This window comes from Anoplophora glabripennis, unplaced genomic scaffold (genome assembly GCF_000390285.2).
Source record: "Anoplophora glabripennis isolate ALB-LARVAE unplaced genomic scaffold, Agla_2.0 scaffold2, whole genome shotgun sequence".
NCBI classification, from domain to species: domain Eukaryota; kingdom Metazoa; phylum Arthropoda; class Insecta; order Coleoptera; family Cerambycidae; genus Anoplophora; species Anoplophora glabripennis.
In genome coordinates, this window is record NW_019416325.1 from 2001358 (window position 1) to 2017239 (window position 15882).

General features: G+C 31.2%; 3 protein-coding genes across 5 annotated transcripts; all 3 read left to right on the top strand.

The window, feature by feature from the left end:
* Positions 1 to 567: 567 nt before the first annotated feature.
* On the top strand, positions 568 to 4057 carry LOC108916379 (5'-nucleotidase domain-containing protein 3). Of its 2 annotated transcripts, none has more exons than XM_018722616.1 (9): positions 568 to 755; positions 814 to 989; positions 1040 to 1267; positions 1679 to 1825; positions 1878 to 2035; positions 2089 to 2275; positions 2331 to 2471; positions 2522 to 2673; positions 2725 to 4057. In XM_018722616.1, the coding sequence occupies exons 1-9, from the start codon at positions 605 to 607 to the stop codon at positions 2927 to 2929; spliced, it is 1545 nt and encodes a 514-aa protein (XP_018578132.1). In that variant the 5' UTR covers positions 568 to 604; the 3' UTR covers positions 2930 to 4057. The 2 variants fall into 2 exon arrangements, with proteins under 2 accessions (XP_018578132.1, XP_018578140.1); XM_018722624.1 differs by having other exon boundaries at positions 1691 to 1825.
* Positions 4058 to 4897: 840 nt separating this feature from the next.
* LOC108916308 (rho GTPase-activating protein 39) lies at positions 4898 to 7991 on the top strand. Its single transcript, XM_018722526.1, has 3 exons — positions 4898 to 5150; positions 5206 to 6427; positions 7115 to 7991. Exons 1-3 carry the CDS (start codon positions 5131 to 5133, stop codon positions 7829 to 7831), a joined length of 1959 nt encoding a protein of 652 aa, XP_018578042.1. The 5' UTR covers positions 4898 to 5130; the 3' UTR covers positions 7832 to 7991.
* Positions 7992 to 9986: 1995 nt separating this feature from the next.
* LOC108916963 (WD repeat-containing protein 35) lies at positions 9987 to 15210 on the top strand. 2 transcript variants are annotated; one of them, XM_018723335.1, is made up of 19 exons: positions 9987 to 10079; positions 10145 to 10256; positions 10307 to 10485; positions 10537 to 10800; positions 10971 to 11136; positions 11190 to 11329; positions 11379 to 11597; positions 11648 to 11789; positions 11877 to 11990; positions 12044 to 12314; positions 12363 to 12603; positions 12679 to 12857; positions 12909 to 13112; positions 13167 to 13310; positions 13368 to 13776; positions 13830 to 13938; positions 14000 to 14259; positions 14321 to 14445; positions 14979 to 15210. In XM_018723335.1, exons 1-19 carry the CDS (start codon positions 10056 to 10058, stop codon positions 15151 to 15153), a joined length of 3477 nt encoding a protein of 1158 aa, XP_018578851.1. In that variant the 5' UTR covers positions 9987 to 10055; the 3' UTR covers positions 15154 to 15210. The 2 variants fall into 2 exon arrangements, with proteins under 2 accessions (XP_018578851.1, XP_023309870.1); XM_023454102.1 differs by having other exon boundaries at positions 11648 to 11990.
* The last annotated feature ends 672 nt before the right edge of the window (positions 15211 to 15882 follow it).

A 15882-nucleotide genomic window follows, 5' to 3' on the forward strand; every position in this document is an offset into this window, starting at 1 on the left:
TTTCATTGTGTTCACCGTTACAATTCTTTTTTTAATTTTAACATGTAAGTAGAATAACTGAATACCCATATATAATCTGTAACTTAAAACTTTTTGAAAATTAACAGATTTACATTTTTTAAATATTAGACAGCTTTATGAAAACAATTTGCAACCAGTATTACAACTACCAGTATAACTGGTTGCCTACTTTGATATTTATATAACCCATATTAAAAAATTTAAATAATAGTTCCAGTCACAAACAAATCTATAGTTGGCAGAAACTGTATTGATATAATAATAGTACACACGTAAAACGATAAAAATAAACCAACATCTATACTAACAGGAATTACATCTTTGTAGGTAGTAACGAAATCTCCATGTACGGCTTGCAAAATAAATACGTATAAAACTTTACGGAAAATTTTAAATAATAAATTATCCTAGTCTGCTAGAAACAATAAATAATAGTTCTAGGTATCTCAAAATAACACCGATTCAATTAAACCCTCCTCTAGAGCTGGTTTAATTTTAATTTAACGTACTTCCGTATGCACTAAGCTGCTAGGCTCTGAACGCGTGTCTATGATTGATCAGCCAATCCACTTTTATTAACGTTATGTTGCTATGCAGATTTATCAACAATAATAAACGCATTTTAAACGCATTGTTAGAAAAGTTAACATGTGGAAAAACGAAAACGCAACTGAGATTTCATTCACAAAGACGTTTAGAAGAGGCATATAAGTTAGTTAAAACTAAGTGTCAATGTAAGAGTATTGAAGATAATTGATTAACCACAAAAAAATAATATTTTGTATTTTTTAGCAAAAAAACTACCCAAAGACGTCAACCCCAAAGCTGTATTCGCCTGTAATGAATTGGATTTGAAAGAGGTTAAAGTGTATGGTTTTGATTATGACTACACATTGGCTTGCTATAAACCTTCTCTGGATTACTTACTTTATAACTTAGGTAGACAAACTCTTATAGAACAATATAAAGTAAGGAAATTTGTTTATATAATTACGTCTACTACATTCCATAATTTTAGTATCCTGAAGAAATTACTAAATTAGAGTACCAACCAGGATTTGCAGTCAGGGGGCTACACTATGACATTGAAAAAGGTGTTCTATTGAAATTGGATTCTTTTCTGCAAATCCAGTTTGGATCTGTTTATAAAGGATTAAGTCCGCTCTCCAATGACGAAGTTCTTAAATTGTACAAAAATAGAATTATTCCTATCGCATATGTAGAAAGCCATACAAAGAATGCCGCGGTAATGTTAATTTTTATAATCTTTGTAATTAATTCTTCACAGTTTATATAATTCAAAACTTAACCTATAATTTTAAACATATGACTCCCTAATAAGCATGTTATGTAATAAGTTAAAAATATGAAGATACATACCCACTAAAATCATTTGGGTTGTTCGCAACATTTTCGTTCTATGTACTCGATAATTTTTTAAGAGATGAATTTTGACAAATTTACCTTCAAGTTAATGTTACATATTCATATGATTTTAGGGGGTACTTCTTAAACTTTCTTTAAAACTGAGAAATACTAAAAATATTTACCTTTCTTCATCTTGAGCTACTTTCTAACTTTTTTCGAGTGGGTTTGTTACTAATATCTTCTTATCGTCACTGCATCTTTTAATTTTCTCCATTCTCACCGTTTATAGTTAATATTACAGGAATCACATTCAAAGATGGTGCAACTGGCTGACTTATTCTCCGTACCTGAAATGGGACTAATTTGTAATGTCGCTGATTATTTTGAGAGAAATCATATCGACTACCACCCGGAAATTTTATTTAGAGACATAAAGGTACTTTTTAAAATGTTGTTGATATTTTTCGTACTAAGTATACCATTTTAAGAGTTCAATTCGAAATTCTCATCCTGTTATGCACAAAATTGTGGCCCAAAACCTTTCCGAGTACATAGAGAGCAACGATAAACTTCGACCATTCTTTGACAGGCTATTAAAAGCAAACAAAAAGTTATTTTTGGTTACAAATAGTCCTTATGGTTTTGTGTAAGTATTTCTCTAAAAATATATTGTCAGTTTATTACTTAATATGTTTTTAGAAATAAGGGAATGGAATTTATGGTAGGTCCTGATTGGAAAGATTATTTCGATGTATTGATTGTTCAAGCTCGTAAGCCACGATTTTTCACTGATGTCTCCCGGCCAATTCGTGTATTTGACGAACAAAGTGGAACTCATATATGGGACAGAGTTACAAAGTTGGAAAAAGGTGTTATTTACTATGAAGCAAGTGTTATGCATATGTATACATATAAAAAATATATTTTTACATTATTTTTAGGGGACGGTGAAGCAGTTGCAAGAGTTAACGGGATGGCGTGGTCATCAAGTGCTATATTTCGGAGATCATCCTTATAGTGATTTAGCAGATGTTACTTTAGAGCACGGATGGAGAACTGGAGCCATAATAACCGAACTAACGGTATTAAAAAATTGCTTACATTTATTTTTGTTTATCATAATTTTTTTTAGCATGAAATTGCAACTTTGAACAACCCGGAATTTAAAAAGAATGCTAATTGGCTGCAAATGCTGACTCAGTTAATTGAAGATCATCAAGATTGTGAAGATCCAGATGAACAAAAAATTTTATCAAAATGGATGGCAGAACGTGACAGATTAAGGTATTAAGGTATTAATGATGACGTTTTTGAAATTACTTAATTTTGTTCTAGGAATGATATTAAATACGTTTTCAACAAGCAGTTTGGGAGTGTATTTCGGACATATCACAACCCCACATATTTTTCAAGACGTTTGTTTAGGTTTGCAGACATCTATACATCTAATATAACAAATTTATTACATTATTCAGTTAACCATACATTTTATCCGAGAAGGGGTGTAATGCCGCACGAATATATATCGTACTTTGTTTAACAAAGAATAGTTTGTAGGCTAACTTAAATTAATTTTTGATAAAGCTCAATTTTCACAATGCAATTTCATCACAGCTACTGAATTATGCATATAAAATGACACAAGTTTAAATGTACTTTGCAACTAATAGCTTCAATTTAACTACTAATAACTAGAAAGTCTTAATGTTTGCTCTTATTAAGTTATATCAAATTTTTAGATTTTTTTTTTAACTGTGATTAAAGATGACTATTTTGAAATTTGAATATTAGTTCCTTGTGATTTTATTCATAACAGTGCGGTGTAACATATAAACTAAGGTATTGTAGTATCATGTACTTTAGTGGTTCTAAGGTATTAATTGTATCGTGAAAATTGATCTTGAGATTAGCTGTCATGTGCAAGAAAATAATATATTTTACTAAACGATATGTATGTTCAGTCGGACGTATTAAATTTTCTTGTAACTGATAGGATAGATTTAGATGTATTAGCACTGAAATAAGCTTATTTATCCTTAAATATTGTTTGTTTAAGGTTTAATTATACGTCACTGCTGAGATTTTTAAGTCTGATATATGCGATAATATAAATTTTCATAGAATTTTGTTAATAATTATACATTATGTCGTCCTTTTGGATAAGAAAAAAATTATTAGACACAATTTTGCGAAGTAGAATCATAATCTATTCACAGCCATTGTAATATACACATTTATTTATATAATTTAGTTTTTATTCAGTTTAGGTAATAGTATTTAAATAAACAGATTTTTTGCTCAAGCAAGTGCCTAATTTTAAGGCTGTGCTGAAAAGACATATAATTTGACATATTGTAGCGTATACACATGTATGTGTGAATGTTTGACTTTTTTCAAAAAATCTATTTATTATATAGAAATATTTATGATTTCCAAAATTATGTACACTCAACCAACCTATTTTCAAATTATTGAATGTGTGTTGATATTAATATTAATTGTAAACAGGTAATTTTTTAATTAAGAAATATATCTTGGAAATTAGTCGAATTTATTGTACGAGTATCATTTTTGTATGTAATTAAACATTTTTTGAAATCTTGTCGATATTTTTACATTATATTTATTAATTTGCATAATTAGTGTACTTTATACATGTACAAAGGATTGTGATAAATAAAAAAAATTGTTGATTAATTGTGTAATCATTTCGAATAAATAAAATAAAAAATTTACTTGGTTTCTATTTTAACATAACGAAAAATCCTTTGAAACAGATATGATATTATAAATAGAATAGTTATTTAACAAAGTGAGATGCTTAACATTTTAAGGACAATTATTTACAATAATTTGTAGAAATTCATCTATAAATTATGTGTATTTACAAAATCCTAAATTATACACATCAAGCAAATGTATTTCAAAAAATACATACGTACTATAAAATATAACTGTGTTATAGAAGTATACATAAATATTTTTATAAAATTATTATGTATACCTATGAAAAAAAAGTTATGATTAAAAAATTTATCACAAATTATTTGTAAGTAATTCACTCATTCTGTCTTATTTAAAATAAAATAGAAATTTTGTTTTCTATATTTTAGCTACGATTTCTAAACGAAAATATGAAACGGTTGTTGCCGAGTCAAACCGAAAATGGAAAGAAGGGTGAATATGTTGTATTTATATTAGGTATTTTCTTTCCTTAATATTTCTTTCGTGGCTGCTTTTATATCCGTGATAAAACAGAATTAACTAGTAGTCCGGAGTTCTCGGCTAAGGAAATTTTGCGAAATATCTAGCGGTAGTCGAGTAAAAATAAAAGTTTGTCACTGCGTTGCATTAGGCTAGAAAATAGAACGTTCGCCACGCTTATTTTAAGAATTTTATGAGATCAGTGAACATTTAAACAAATTACGTCATTCGGTATCAATGACCGAAATTGTAATTTTAATTATAAAGCGCAAAGACCCCATGAACATGTAGGTCGTTTGTTTATGTTTTTTTAGGGGAAATGAAAATTAGGTTGAGAGGTTGGCAATAAAATAAACAATGGCGTTTACAGTATAGTAATGGTTCTGCGAGCAAATTTTATTTTTGTTATGGTTTTCTGGACTTCCTCATTCATTCCAGCCATGATGGGGAGCAACGCAGACAATAAATTTGTATCAAAATGACGTTTTACATATCAACAAATTAGTGTATATAAGGTTCTTTGAACAATGTCAAAAAATGGCTTCTAATTCATACAGGTATTCAATCAATATTTAATCGACACACCCCATATTAAATAAAATATTGTTTCAGGGTGGAATGGGTGGAAATAATAGAGCCCAAGACTCAGGAGCATATGTATGCCAATTTGGCTACAGGAGAATGTGTATGGGATCCTCCAGAAGGTGTACCTGTCAAACGTACAGATTCTAACCAGTGGTGGGAACTCTTCGATCAAAATACAGCACGGTTCTACTACTACAATGCTACATCACAAAGAACGGTTTGGCATAAACCAACAAACTGCGATATCATCCCTTTAGCTAAACTCCAAACCTTAAAACATAATACGGACTGCAGCCCTGCCGCTACAAGTCACCAGTCAACACAAACTGGACATCATGCAGAGCGAAGCCAAGTGCTTAGTCTGTCTGCGAGTACTCCTCAGCTACGTCGTAAACCTAGTGATTTGTGCAGAAGCAGCAGTTTTAGTCAGCGTGGTGCCGAAGCCCCATTGTACTCAAATTGGCATGACTCCCATTTGCTGCCTCTGGAACATTTCTTGCTTAACAACAGTCGGGATTCTGATAGTGATCACTCAGACAGTGGTAGTGAGTCTCTTACTGGACATGAGCCCGACAATGAAGATTCCGATCAGTCTGAAGGCAGCTATTTACCACACCGCCTCTCACACAGACCTGTAGAATATCTAAATCTCCCTACAGCAGCTAGTACAGAACCTAGAGACAGAGAAAGGGAGACCAAAGAGCGTCCTCCAGTACCTCTATTGAAACCGTTGGCAGAACCTCCATTACAACCTGAACGGGAAGCTGATATGGAAAAATTTGCTGCAGACAATCTAAATCTAGGCGGTAGAGGGCTATTTAGGCGTAAAGCTAGTGTTCGTGATTTACTTAGTTGGTCATCTCGTAGTCTACAAAGACCTTTGCTAGCATCTAGCAAACCAGTGGCGAGGCAAGCTTTAGAAATGTTTAGACAAGTACAAATGTATATGGGTGACAGGAAGGCTAGACCAGGTGTATCACTAAATTCTTTGTTAATGGAAATTTTAGGCACAGCTCATGTACAGGCTTTGCTTAGAGATGAACTTTATGTGCAGTTGTGTAGACAGACAACTGAGAACCCTAGGCGTGAGTCTCTGCTTAGAGGTTGGGAATTACTCACAATTGCTTTAGCGTTTGTTCCTCCTAGTCCAGTATTTCAACCGGCGCTATTAGGGTATCTCAATCGTCACAGAGATCCTACTTTTTCGAGAGTTTTTCCAGATGTTAACCGGTGGCCAATTCATGTTCAAGTAAGTGTGTTTATTTATGTGTAATATGTAACTGATACATATAAATGATTTATACATTTTTTAATATCACTTTTTTAAAGTTCGCAGATCGATCCTTTATATTCGAGTTTAATTATTTGAAATGTATTTTGCTTTTATTATAAATTATTTTTTTATCTGTATGGTGATAATTTGTACATTAAATGATAACATTAAAATATTGAAATAATTTTCCATCGAATGTTCTGCATTATATGTTTTTGTGTTCTTGCCAGTATTTTAGAATTATATAATGCAATATTGCTACATTTCCTTTCATTTATTTTATAGTCGTTTGAAAATTTTTTACCGTAGTGAAATCAGATTAAAGAAATTATATATTTATTATTTGAAAGTGATCTAAACAAAAAAAAATTAGAAATTTGTCATTTCTCAGATTATTTTTATCAGATTGCTTAATTCCTTTATTGGAAAATGTATGTGAGAAGTACAAACAAGTGTTTTGTAAATACGGTGTTTTCAATATAACACTTAAATCACAAACAAAAATTTAAGCATGTTGAGATTGTAAAATGCAAGTCTGTACCCTTAACCTAAATTTGACTATACTTCTTTGAATGTTCTGGTCTATACAAAATAGTTATTTTTTTGTTGATATAACTTATTTGTGCTGATAACTAATTTTAAATTACGAAACCAAATTTCCAGGTAAACCACTATGCGACAGTAGCTTGCCAACGTCTAGAACGTATAGGCGCAGGTGGTAAACGCACCGCCCGTCGCCCACAAATGGATGACATAGAATCTGCAAGAAAACAAATATTCCAAGCTAGTCTCTTTGGTAACACTCTACGTGAAGTTATGCAACTTCAAGCCAGTCGTTGGCCTAACAGAAGGCTACCCTGGCCACAAATAGAGTTGTCGCAACAGGTATTGAAACTGCAAGGCTTAACGACTGAGGGTATTTTCCGCGTCTCGGCAGATGTAGACGAAGTGAATCGATTGAAGGCGCAAATGGACCGATGGGAAATTAGTGAACCCAGTGATGCTCATGTACCTGCAAATCTACTTAAACTTTGGTTGCGGGAACTGTATGAACCCCTCATCCCCGACTCTCTTTACCCTGAATGTGTGGCAGAACCCATGACTCCAAGACGTGCATGTGATTTAGTACTACGTTTACCCACTCTACATAGACTTGTGTTATGCTATTTAATCCGATTTTTACAGACCTTTAACAAACCTGAAGTTATACAACATACTAAAATGGACGCTTCCAATTTAGCTATGGTTTTTGCGCCTAACTGCTTACGTTGCATGGCTAGTGATCCTCGTACTATGTTTGATAATGCACGTAAGGAGATGGCCTTTATGCGATGCCTCATACAAGAATTAGATACTGAATGTGTTCGAGACATGATCTGACCTCAACTTTCGAATGTATATAACATATTTATACAAACATACATTTATTGTAACATTTTTTATTACAAATCATAGATATTTCTTTGTGACTTTGTTTTTATTATTACCTTTACATTACAAATTGTGATTTAAATTATAGAATAAATTGTTTTCTTATGAATATCAATTTGTTTTTTTAAATTCATACACCATTACTAAAAAATTACTGAAATAATAACATAATGAAAACAAAAATAAATACAGAGGAGCAATTTAAAATTAATGTTAAACATAGGTTTTTTTTAAATTTCTTGTTATTTTATTAAAGAAAAATTACCAGATATGAATTTAAATCAAATTTTTATTTGCAATTTTGTGTCATTAATAATTCCTAATATTCAAAAATAATAGACAACAATAATGAAAATATATCTTATATCTAACTGCCTATGCATCCTGATATAACTTCTGTGTCAATGCAACTTAAATCTGGCATGTTGCATGTTACCTGCAAAATACATGTTTATCCACATATAATTTGATATGCATGATTCCGAATTAATTAATCGACATGGTGATTCTATAGCTGTTAGATTTACCAAAAATTTCCTCAAAGCTTAGATAGGATTTGAGGGGTAAATTACCCCACCCATGTTTAGAATGTTCAGAGAATTAAAATTTTCTGTTTGCCTCATGCTTATATGTAGATGTCCTCAATAAAATCTCCAAATCCTGCCTTAATTTTATATATCATAGCAGCAGCTGCCACTGCTGCTAAAAATTGGAGTGGCCGTATTTTTCTAAAGAAGCATGGAACTTATACAGTTTTTTAGGGGATTATTTCTAAGCAAATAGAAACGACTTTCGCAATGAAACAGTTTCACTAGAAGTTTGCAAAATTATCATTAAAATAGAAGCAGCCCCATGGGATTTCGAAAAGGGTTGCACAAATATGTGCAAAATTTTTTTTTATAATGAACTGACACACAAGTAGTTGTTTTTTCTATTTTTCACCAAATCAAATTTTCTTCATAGTTACACCTATTTAAATTTTAATTTGATAGCAACATTTTTCGAAAAATAGACACACACCTAATTATATTTACGTTGATTACAAAAAAAAATATTTTGCATACCTATATACCTGCATCCCTTTTCAAGATCCTAACGAGGAATTTTTTCGTTACAAAAGTTCTCTTAGTGGGTCTGAAATAATCACCTAAAAACAATTTGGGTCCCATGCTTATATGTATATAAAAATATGAGCACTTCGGTTTTCACCAGCTGCCCCTGTATATGTATATCTTTAATTTGTTCATTTATGTGGATCAATTTTTTTTTTTTATAAATTAGTTGTAATTTTACTGCTATACCAAATTTATTTTTTAACTACAAAATAATAATTTTGTACATGGAACATTTTAAAATGTTAATAAGATAGATATTACGTTATCAGAAATAAATTATAACATCCAAAGTGTTCATTTGTGAATATTTAAAAATATTATGAAAATATATGTGGCTACCATGAAATTGTTATTAATAAAGAATCAGCAATTAAGAATACAATAATAAATTATTATTTGATTGTGGTTATAATTATTTTCCTTATAAATCCCTTACGATATATAAAATTGGGACTACGAATTAGATATTACAGGAAAAAATGAAAAGACTACGTGTAATAATACTAGTAATCAAATATATATTCTACTACTGTTGACTTTGTGGCATATGGTATTTATAATATTAGGTTTATTTTTATAAAAGAAGTTTTCTCTTAATATCAAACTAGCCGCGTTATAAGCTTCGCATAGTTACTACATACAATACGTTCAGAAATTGGAAGATCTATTTAAAAATGTTTTATTTACACGAGATCTCAGCTATTCTAAATGCTGATTGGTCAAATTAGTGGTATTATTTTCTTTAGCGACCTTGGGATTAACTGAGATCTTGTTTAACACGTATTTAACATACACATTGTCTATTTTTACAATAACTCAAATTTTGTTTCACACTTGAATAACTCGTGATTAATCAATTGTTAATTTCCTTGTTATTTATTATTCAATGTCTTTGAAATCGGGCATATGAATTTTGTTGATTTCTGAACGTACTGACTGAACATTTGCGCTTGTGTTTTAGGTTATGACATTTGTTGTGATATCGTCATAGTAACATGTCAACATCAACAAAAATTTGAGATAAGATTTTAAAATTAGCAATTTCGTCCAACATCAAAATGTTTATTTACTTAAGTAAAAAGGTAACAACAAAATTAGAAGCTAGAGCAATTCTAGGTAAATAAAATACATGTAAAATATTTTGCAGATTGCCATTCCCAACAACACAAAAATAAATGCGATCGCTTGGAATAAACAGGATGGTTATATAGCTGTTGGTGGAGAAAATGGGTTATTAAAAGTCTTAAAATTGGATTCAGGTTAAAAAAATACTACATTCTGTTATATGTTAATATTATAAAAATTTTAGTCAGTGACAATGAAGGAGGTAATAAAAATCGTGGTTTGGCAGCAACAAGTAATTTGTCAATGAACCAAACTTTAGAGGGGCACAGTGAAAGTATACAAGTTTTAATTTGGAATGAATCTCATAAAAAACTAACAACTAGTGATCAACATGGCGTAATAATTGTTTGGATGCTGTACAAGGTACAAATGTGACTTTTTCTATGGTTTTTTATTTAATAAATTTAATTTAAGGGAGCATGGTACGAGGAAATGATAAATAATCGTAAGAAGTCAACAGTTGTGGGCATGGCTTGGAGTGCCGATGGACAGAAAATTTGTATAATTTATGAAGACGGGGCAGTGATTGTAGGGTGTGTTGGTGGAAATAGAATCTGGGGCAAAGAACTAAAACACGTACAATTATCTGGAGTTCAGTGGTCTCCAGATGGAAAACTTCTTTTATTTAGTTTAAAAAATGGACAAGTCCATTTATACGACAATCAAGGAAATTTTGTGGTAAGCGACTATTAATGTGTTCTTTCTTAAAGGCATATTTCTTTGTAGTGCTCCTTAAAAAGTCACTATTACATATTAAAGTGAATCTCGTAACATAAAAAATATACATTTCAAATCCATTGCTTTTCACAATGCCCACTGAAAAATATGTAATTAAAATTGTTTTTCAGATGCGTGTAAATGTTGTTTGTCATGATACCAATTATGAACAAATACCAATTGTAGGCCTTGACTGGTACAATGGCATAAATGGCTATATGCATGCCCTTTGTCCAAACTTAGCCATAACTTTTGAAAATGGTAGAACACAAGTTATGAGAAACGAAAGTGATACAAGTAAATTTTTTTAAGAAATAGAAACTTTCGCCTCACAATTGTCTTATTTTTAGACCCAATTATAATAGACACCAGAATGTTTGCTGTTCATTGCAGCTGGAACCACAACGGGTCGCTTTTGGCAATCTCTGGAAAACAATTTGCTGAGGAAAAAGAAATTAATTTAGTTCAGTTCTATAACCCATTTGGAGAGGTAATATTTGCAGTATATATCTTTTTAATGCAAACTAACATCTTTATAGCATTTACGTACACTGAAAGTGCCTGGAAATTCGATTTCATGTTGTGTTTGGGAAGGAGGTTCATTAAGAGTAGCATTAGCTGTCGACTCATTTGTATATTTTGCAAATATTCGTCCTGACTATAAATGGTGCTACTTTAAGAAAACAGTCGTGTTTACTTCTTGTAGACCACACAAACCCGGAATATGTTTATCATTTTGGGACACATCAAATAATCAAGTAAGTAAACTTAATCTTTTTATTTGAAATACAATGATGTTTTTTTTTAGTGTCACACTAGGTGGGTGTCAGTACTCCTGGCAATAGCAGGATATGGCGATCATTGCATTGTTGCTACTAGATCAGAATCAGATGAAAGTTTAGGAAAATATGGACTCCTGCTTTATAATACTTTGGGCACACCAGTGGACGGTAAAAAAATTAAGTTTCTGTTAACAGTAAAAAAATTTGTTACCGTATTTGATCTTTATTCTTTAAAGATATTTTTATTTCTTACAGGAAAATACATCAACATTGAACCTTTAGTGGTTACCATGAATTCATATCAAGTTTTTGCGGCATCTAAAAATAATTTTTTGGTGTGGCACTACAAGACACCGAAGTCTATAACAGGTAATGACTATATACTATAATGTTGTATGTTAACTACTTTATATTGTTTATAGCTGGGTCAGCTAGATGTAAAATGTTTCATATAGATGACAATCCGTCAGGAGCCGTTGAAATTATACAGGAACTAGATAATGTTAATAAAATACAAGTTAGTATGCATGACACGATAGATGCAATATGCTGTATTACAGCAACAGATAAATGCTTGATTATTGGGAGAGAATCTGGATTAATACAATACTACGCTTTACCGCACATTGTTTTAACGAATCGATATAAAATTAGCACTCGACCACACAAAATGTCCATTAACTGCAACTCTACGTATGTAATAACATTTTGAAAAGCAAAATATCTATGTAAAGTTTTTAGGCGACTTTCTGTAATTGACGTGTCTGGAGTTATGTCAGTAATCGATATATCAGAAGGAGTAGGTAGACCAACGACAAGCACGGAAGGGAACAAATTAGAACGTAAAGATGTTTGGGCAATGTGTTGGGCTTCGGATAATCCGCAATTATTAGCAATAATGGAGAAAACAAGGATGTACATTTTTAAGGGCATCTATCCTGAAGAACCCGTCGCTTGTTCAGGATATATTTGTAGTTTTAATGTAAGACTAATTTCAAATTAATTTTAATATTTTTATATTTCATTTATTTAATCTTCAATTTCAAATTGTTACTAGGATTTGGAGATACAAGCAGTATTGTTAGATGAAGTAATGGACACTCCGGAAAAACCAAGTAGTGACCACATTATTAAGTTAGAAGTAAAAAGTTTACGGGATACAAGACAATTACTTGAAAAAGTCGGGATAAATGAAGCTTGTCAGTTTGTTGAAGATAATCGTCATCCACGGTTATGGTAAATGTTGGACTAATGTTGATTAAAAAATTTACTTAATATATTTTGCAGGAGACTTGTCGCAGAAGCTGCTTTAAAGGAAATGAACTTGACAATGGCTGATGCTTGTTTTGTTAGATCAAAAGATTACTCGAAGGTTTTATTTGTGAAAAAACTTGGAGATATCAATAATGAAGCGATAAGAAGAGCTAGGATTGCTACGTATTTTAAAAATTTTGACGAGGCCGAGAAAATATATATGGAAGCAGATAGAAGGTGAAATAATTCTTAAGAAACTGGGATAACTAAACTAAATTTTTTTGTTTCTAGTGACTTGGCATTAAATCTACGACAAACATTAGGCGACTGGTTCAGAGTTATACAAATTTTAAAAAATGGCGTTACTGCACCAGACTATCTTTTAAAAACAGCATATAATTCAACGGCCGATTACTTTGCACACTTTAATAATTGGTAATGTTTTTAAAAATAGACTAATGATAGTAAATTTGAGTAAAATTTTGTATTTAGGGCATCGGCTATCGAGTATTACGAATTAGGCAGAAATACAACAAAAATGATTGAATGCTACTACCATCTAGAAGACTGGAAAAATTTAGAAGGTATGATTGACAAATTACCAGAAGGTGATCCACTTTTAGAAAAAATTGGTGATATGTTCGCAGCAAATGCTGTTCATAATGAAGCTGTTAAAGCTTACGTTAAGCTGGGCAAAGTAAAGTCAGCTATTAACTTATGCATAATGCATAATCGATGGGATGTCGCAATAGATTTGGCAAAGAAATTTAACATTTCGAAGATATCGGATTTACTTATGAAGTATACTAATCATTTAGTCGAACAAGGGCAAGTTATGAATGCTATACAAATGAATGTTCAAGCTAGATATTATTTGCATGCAGCTGAACATGCCTATAAAGTAAGTTAAGAACATTTTTAGTTATTAAGTTTCACTAGCTCAACTTATTTTAGCTTGCCGAATGTGAGGCTCGAAAAAGCGATAAGAACCTTTTGAAGGTAAAAAAATTTTATGTTTACGCGGCTAGACTGGTAGAACTTCATAAAAAGTCACCTAACTCTAGTAAGTATGAATAAAACATTTCAATGCAACTGTAATTATAATGAACCTAATTATCTGTTAGGTGAATGGCAATCTTCAGATCCCCTATTCTATGAAACAGCTTGGAAAGGAGCAGAAGCTTATCATTATTATATGTTGGCGCAACGACAACTTTACAGTGGAAAATTACACGATGCATTGTGTATCGCTTATAAGCTTCAAGATTACACCGATTTTATACCCGAGTCAGATGTCTACGCATTACTGACACTTACAGCTTGCCTCGATAGATCATTCGGAATCTGTTCCAAAGCTTTAATGAAATTAAAAAGTCTAAAAAACGTATGAAAACATTTTCTGTGCCTATGAATAACGTAGGTATTCAAGTAACACTTTTTTTTAGTTGTCAGCCACGGAGTACAATCATTACAACAAATTGGCTTGGGATATATTTAGGCAGAATGAACCGGTCAATGTCAAGAAAAAGCTTTTAAAGTGCGACAATTGTGACAATGTTATACAAGATTGGCAAGTATTCTTTCAAATTATACCAGATTACGCAAAAGTGATATTACTTAAAACGTGGTCTATGCTTAAAACATAATTTGTTAACCTAATTTTTGAATAAAATTTCTTATACTAACACTTACTTGTAGAAACGACAGAAGTTACTTCACATACATGTGCCGTGTTTTTTCTAATTAAAGGCTTTAATAACATTATCACTGATTTTAAAACTCACACTTGAACATCACTTTAATTACGGCAAAATTACAAACAAGCATTCTTGATTGAAAAATCATATTTTTAAGAGAAATGTTAAATGACTGATATAAATGAAATAACTCTGTCTACAAACACAAAAAAAAGGTGCAAAAACATCATCAGTTTATGCATTTTTAAAAGATAAGAAATTCAACATAAAATGAGGTAGTTTCTTTAGTACTGCATAAAAAAAGATCTTTATAAAAGCTTTCATAAAAAACTATTATACTTTAAATGCTGCCAAGACTTAAATATAAATATTCACACCAAAATAATACCATTATATTATTCTTTAGGTGTACTATTTGTGGACACTGTAAAGTTCATTTTCCAACTTGCATCGCTTCTGGCCAGTCGATTGTAGGGGCACCAATTTGGTTCTGCCAGTCATGTCGACATCCAGCTGTCGAAAGAAAGATGTCATTCCAAAATGCATGCCCGCTGTGTCATGCAAAAAATGAACGTCAGTAAACAGTTAAATGTATTATACAATTTCGTTCTTAAAAATAATTATTTATATGCAATGAGTTTTTCTGTTAGTTAAATAAAGTTTGTTAAATATGTAGTTTGTTTTTATTTTATTACTAAAATGGGTAGTTAAAAATCAATAATTATGTGTTACGTTTGGTTTTACATAGCTGCAAATTCTATTCGCTTTAGAAAAATTTATCAGAGTATATTAAAGTTATACAGGGTGTCAGAAATAAGCACCAAAATTTTAACTGTGTTTAATTCATCAGAAGCAACTTTTGTTGTAGGTGCCCAATCGATTAAAGAAATATCTAAGTAACATATGAGAATGTTTTGTGGAATGACTGGCTATCTTAATTTATTTCCTCGCATAAATACAAACGCTAATTAGTTCTCATCCTTGTGCTTCTTTTTTTTAAATTAACTCAACTAAGCATTTCAACTTATGCTCCAGTGAAGGGTAACAGAAATTTTAACTCATACAAAATTATGTATATGTAAAACCAAGAGGTTTACGATAACAATTATTAAACAAAAATTGTTGCTTTTGACGCACGTTTAAAATTTTGCCACATATTTCTGGGTCATGCTGTATTAACAAATACACAAAATGTTCTATACTTTAAAGACAAGTTTTTAAATTGCATTTTTTATTAGAATTAAATTCAGATGTAAAAAAGTGATACAGATCTTGTAGTGAGCAAATTGTGGCTTCATATTTAATTAATT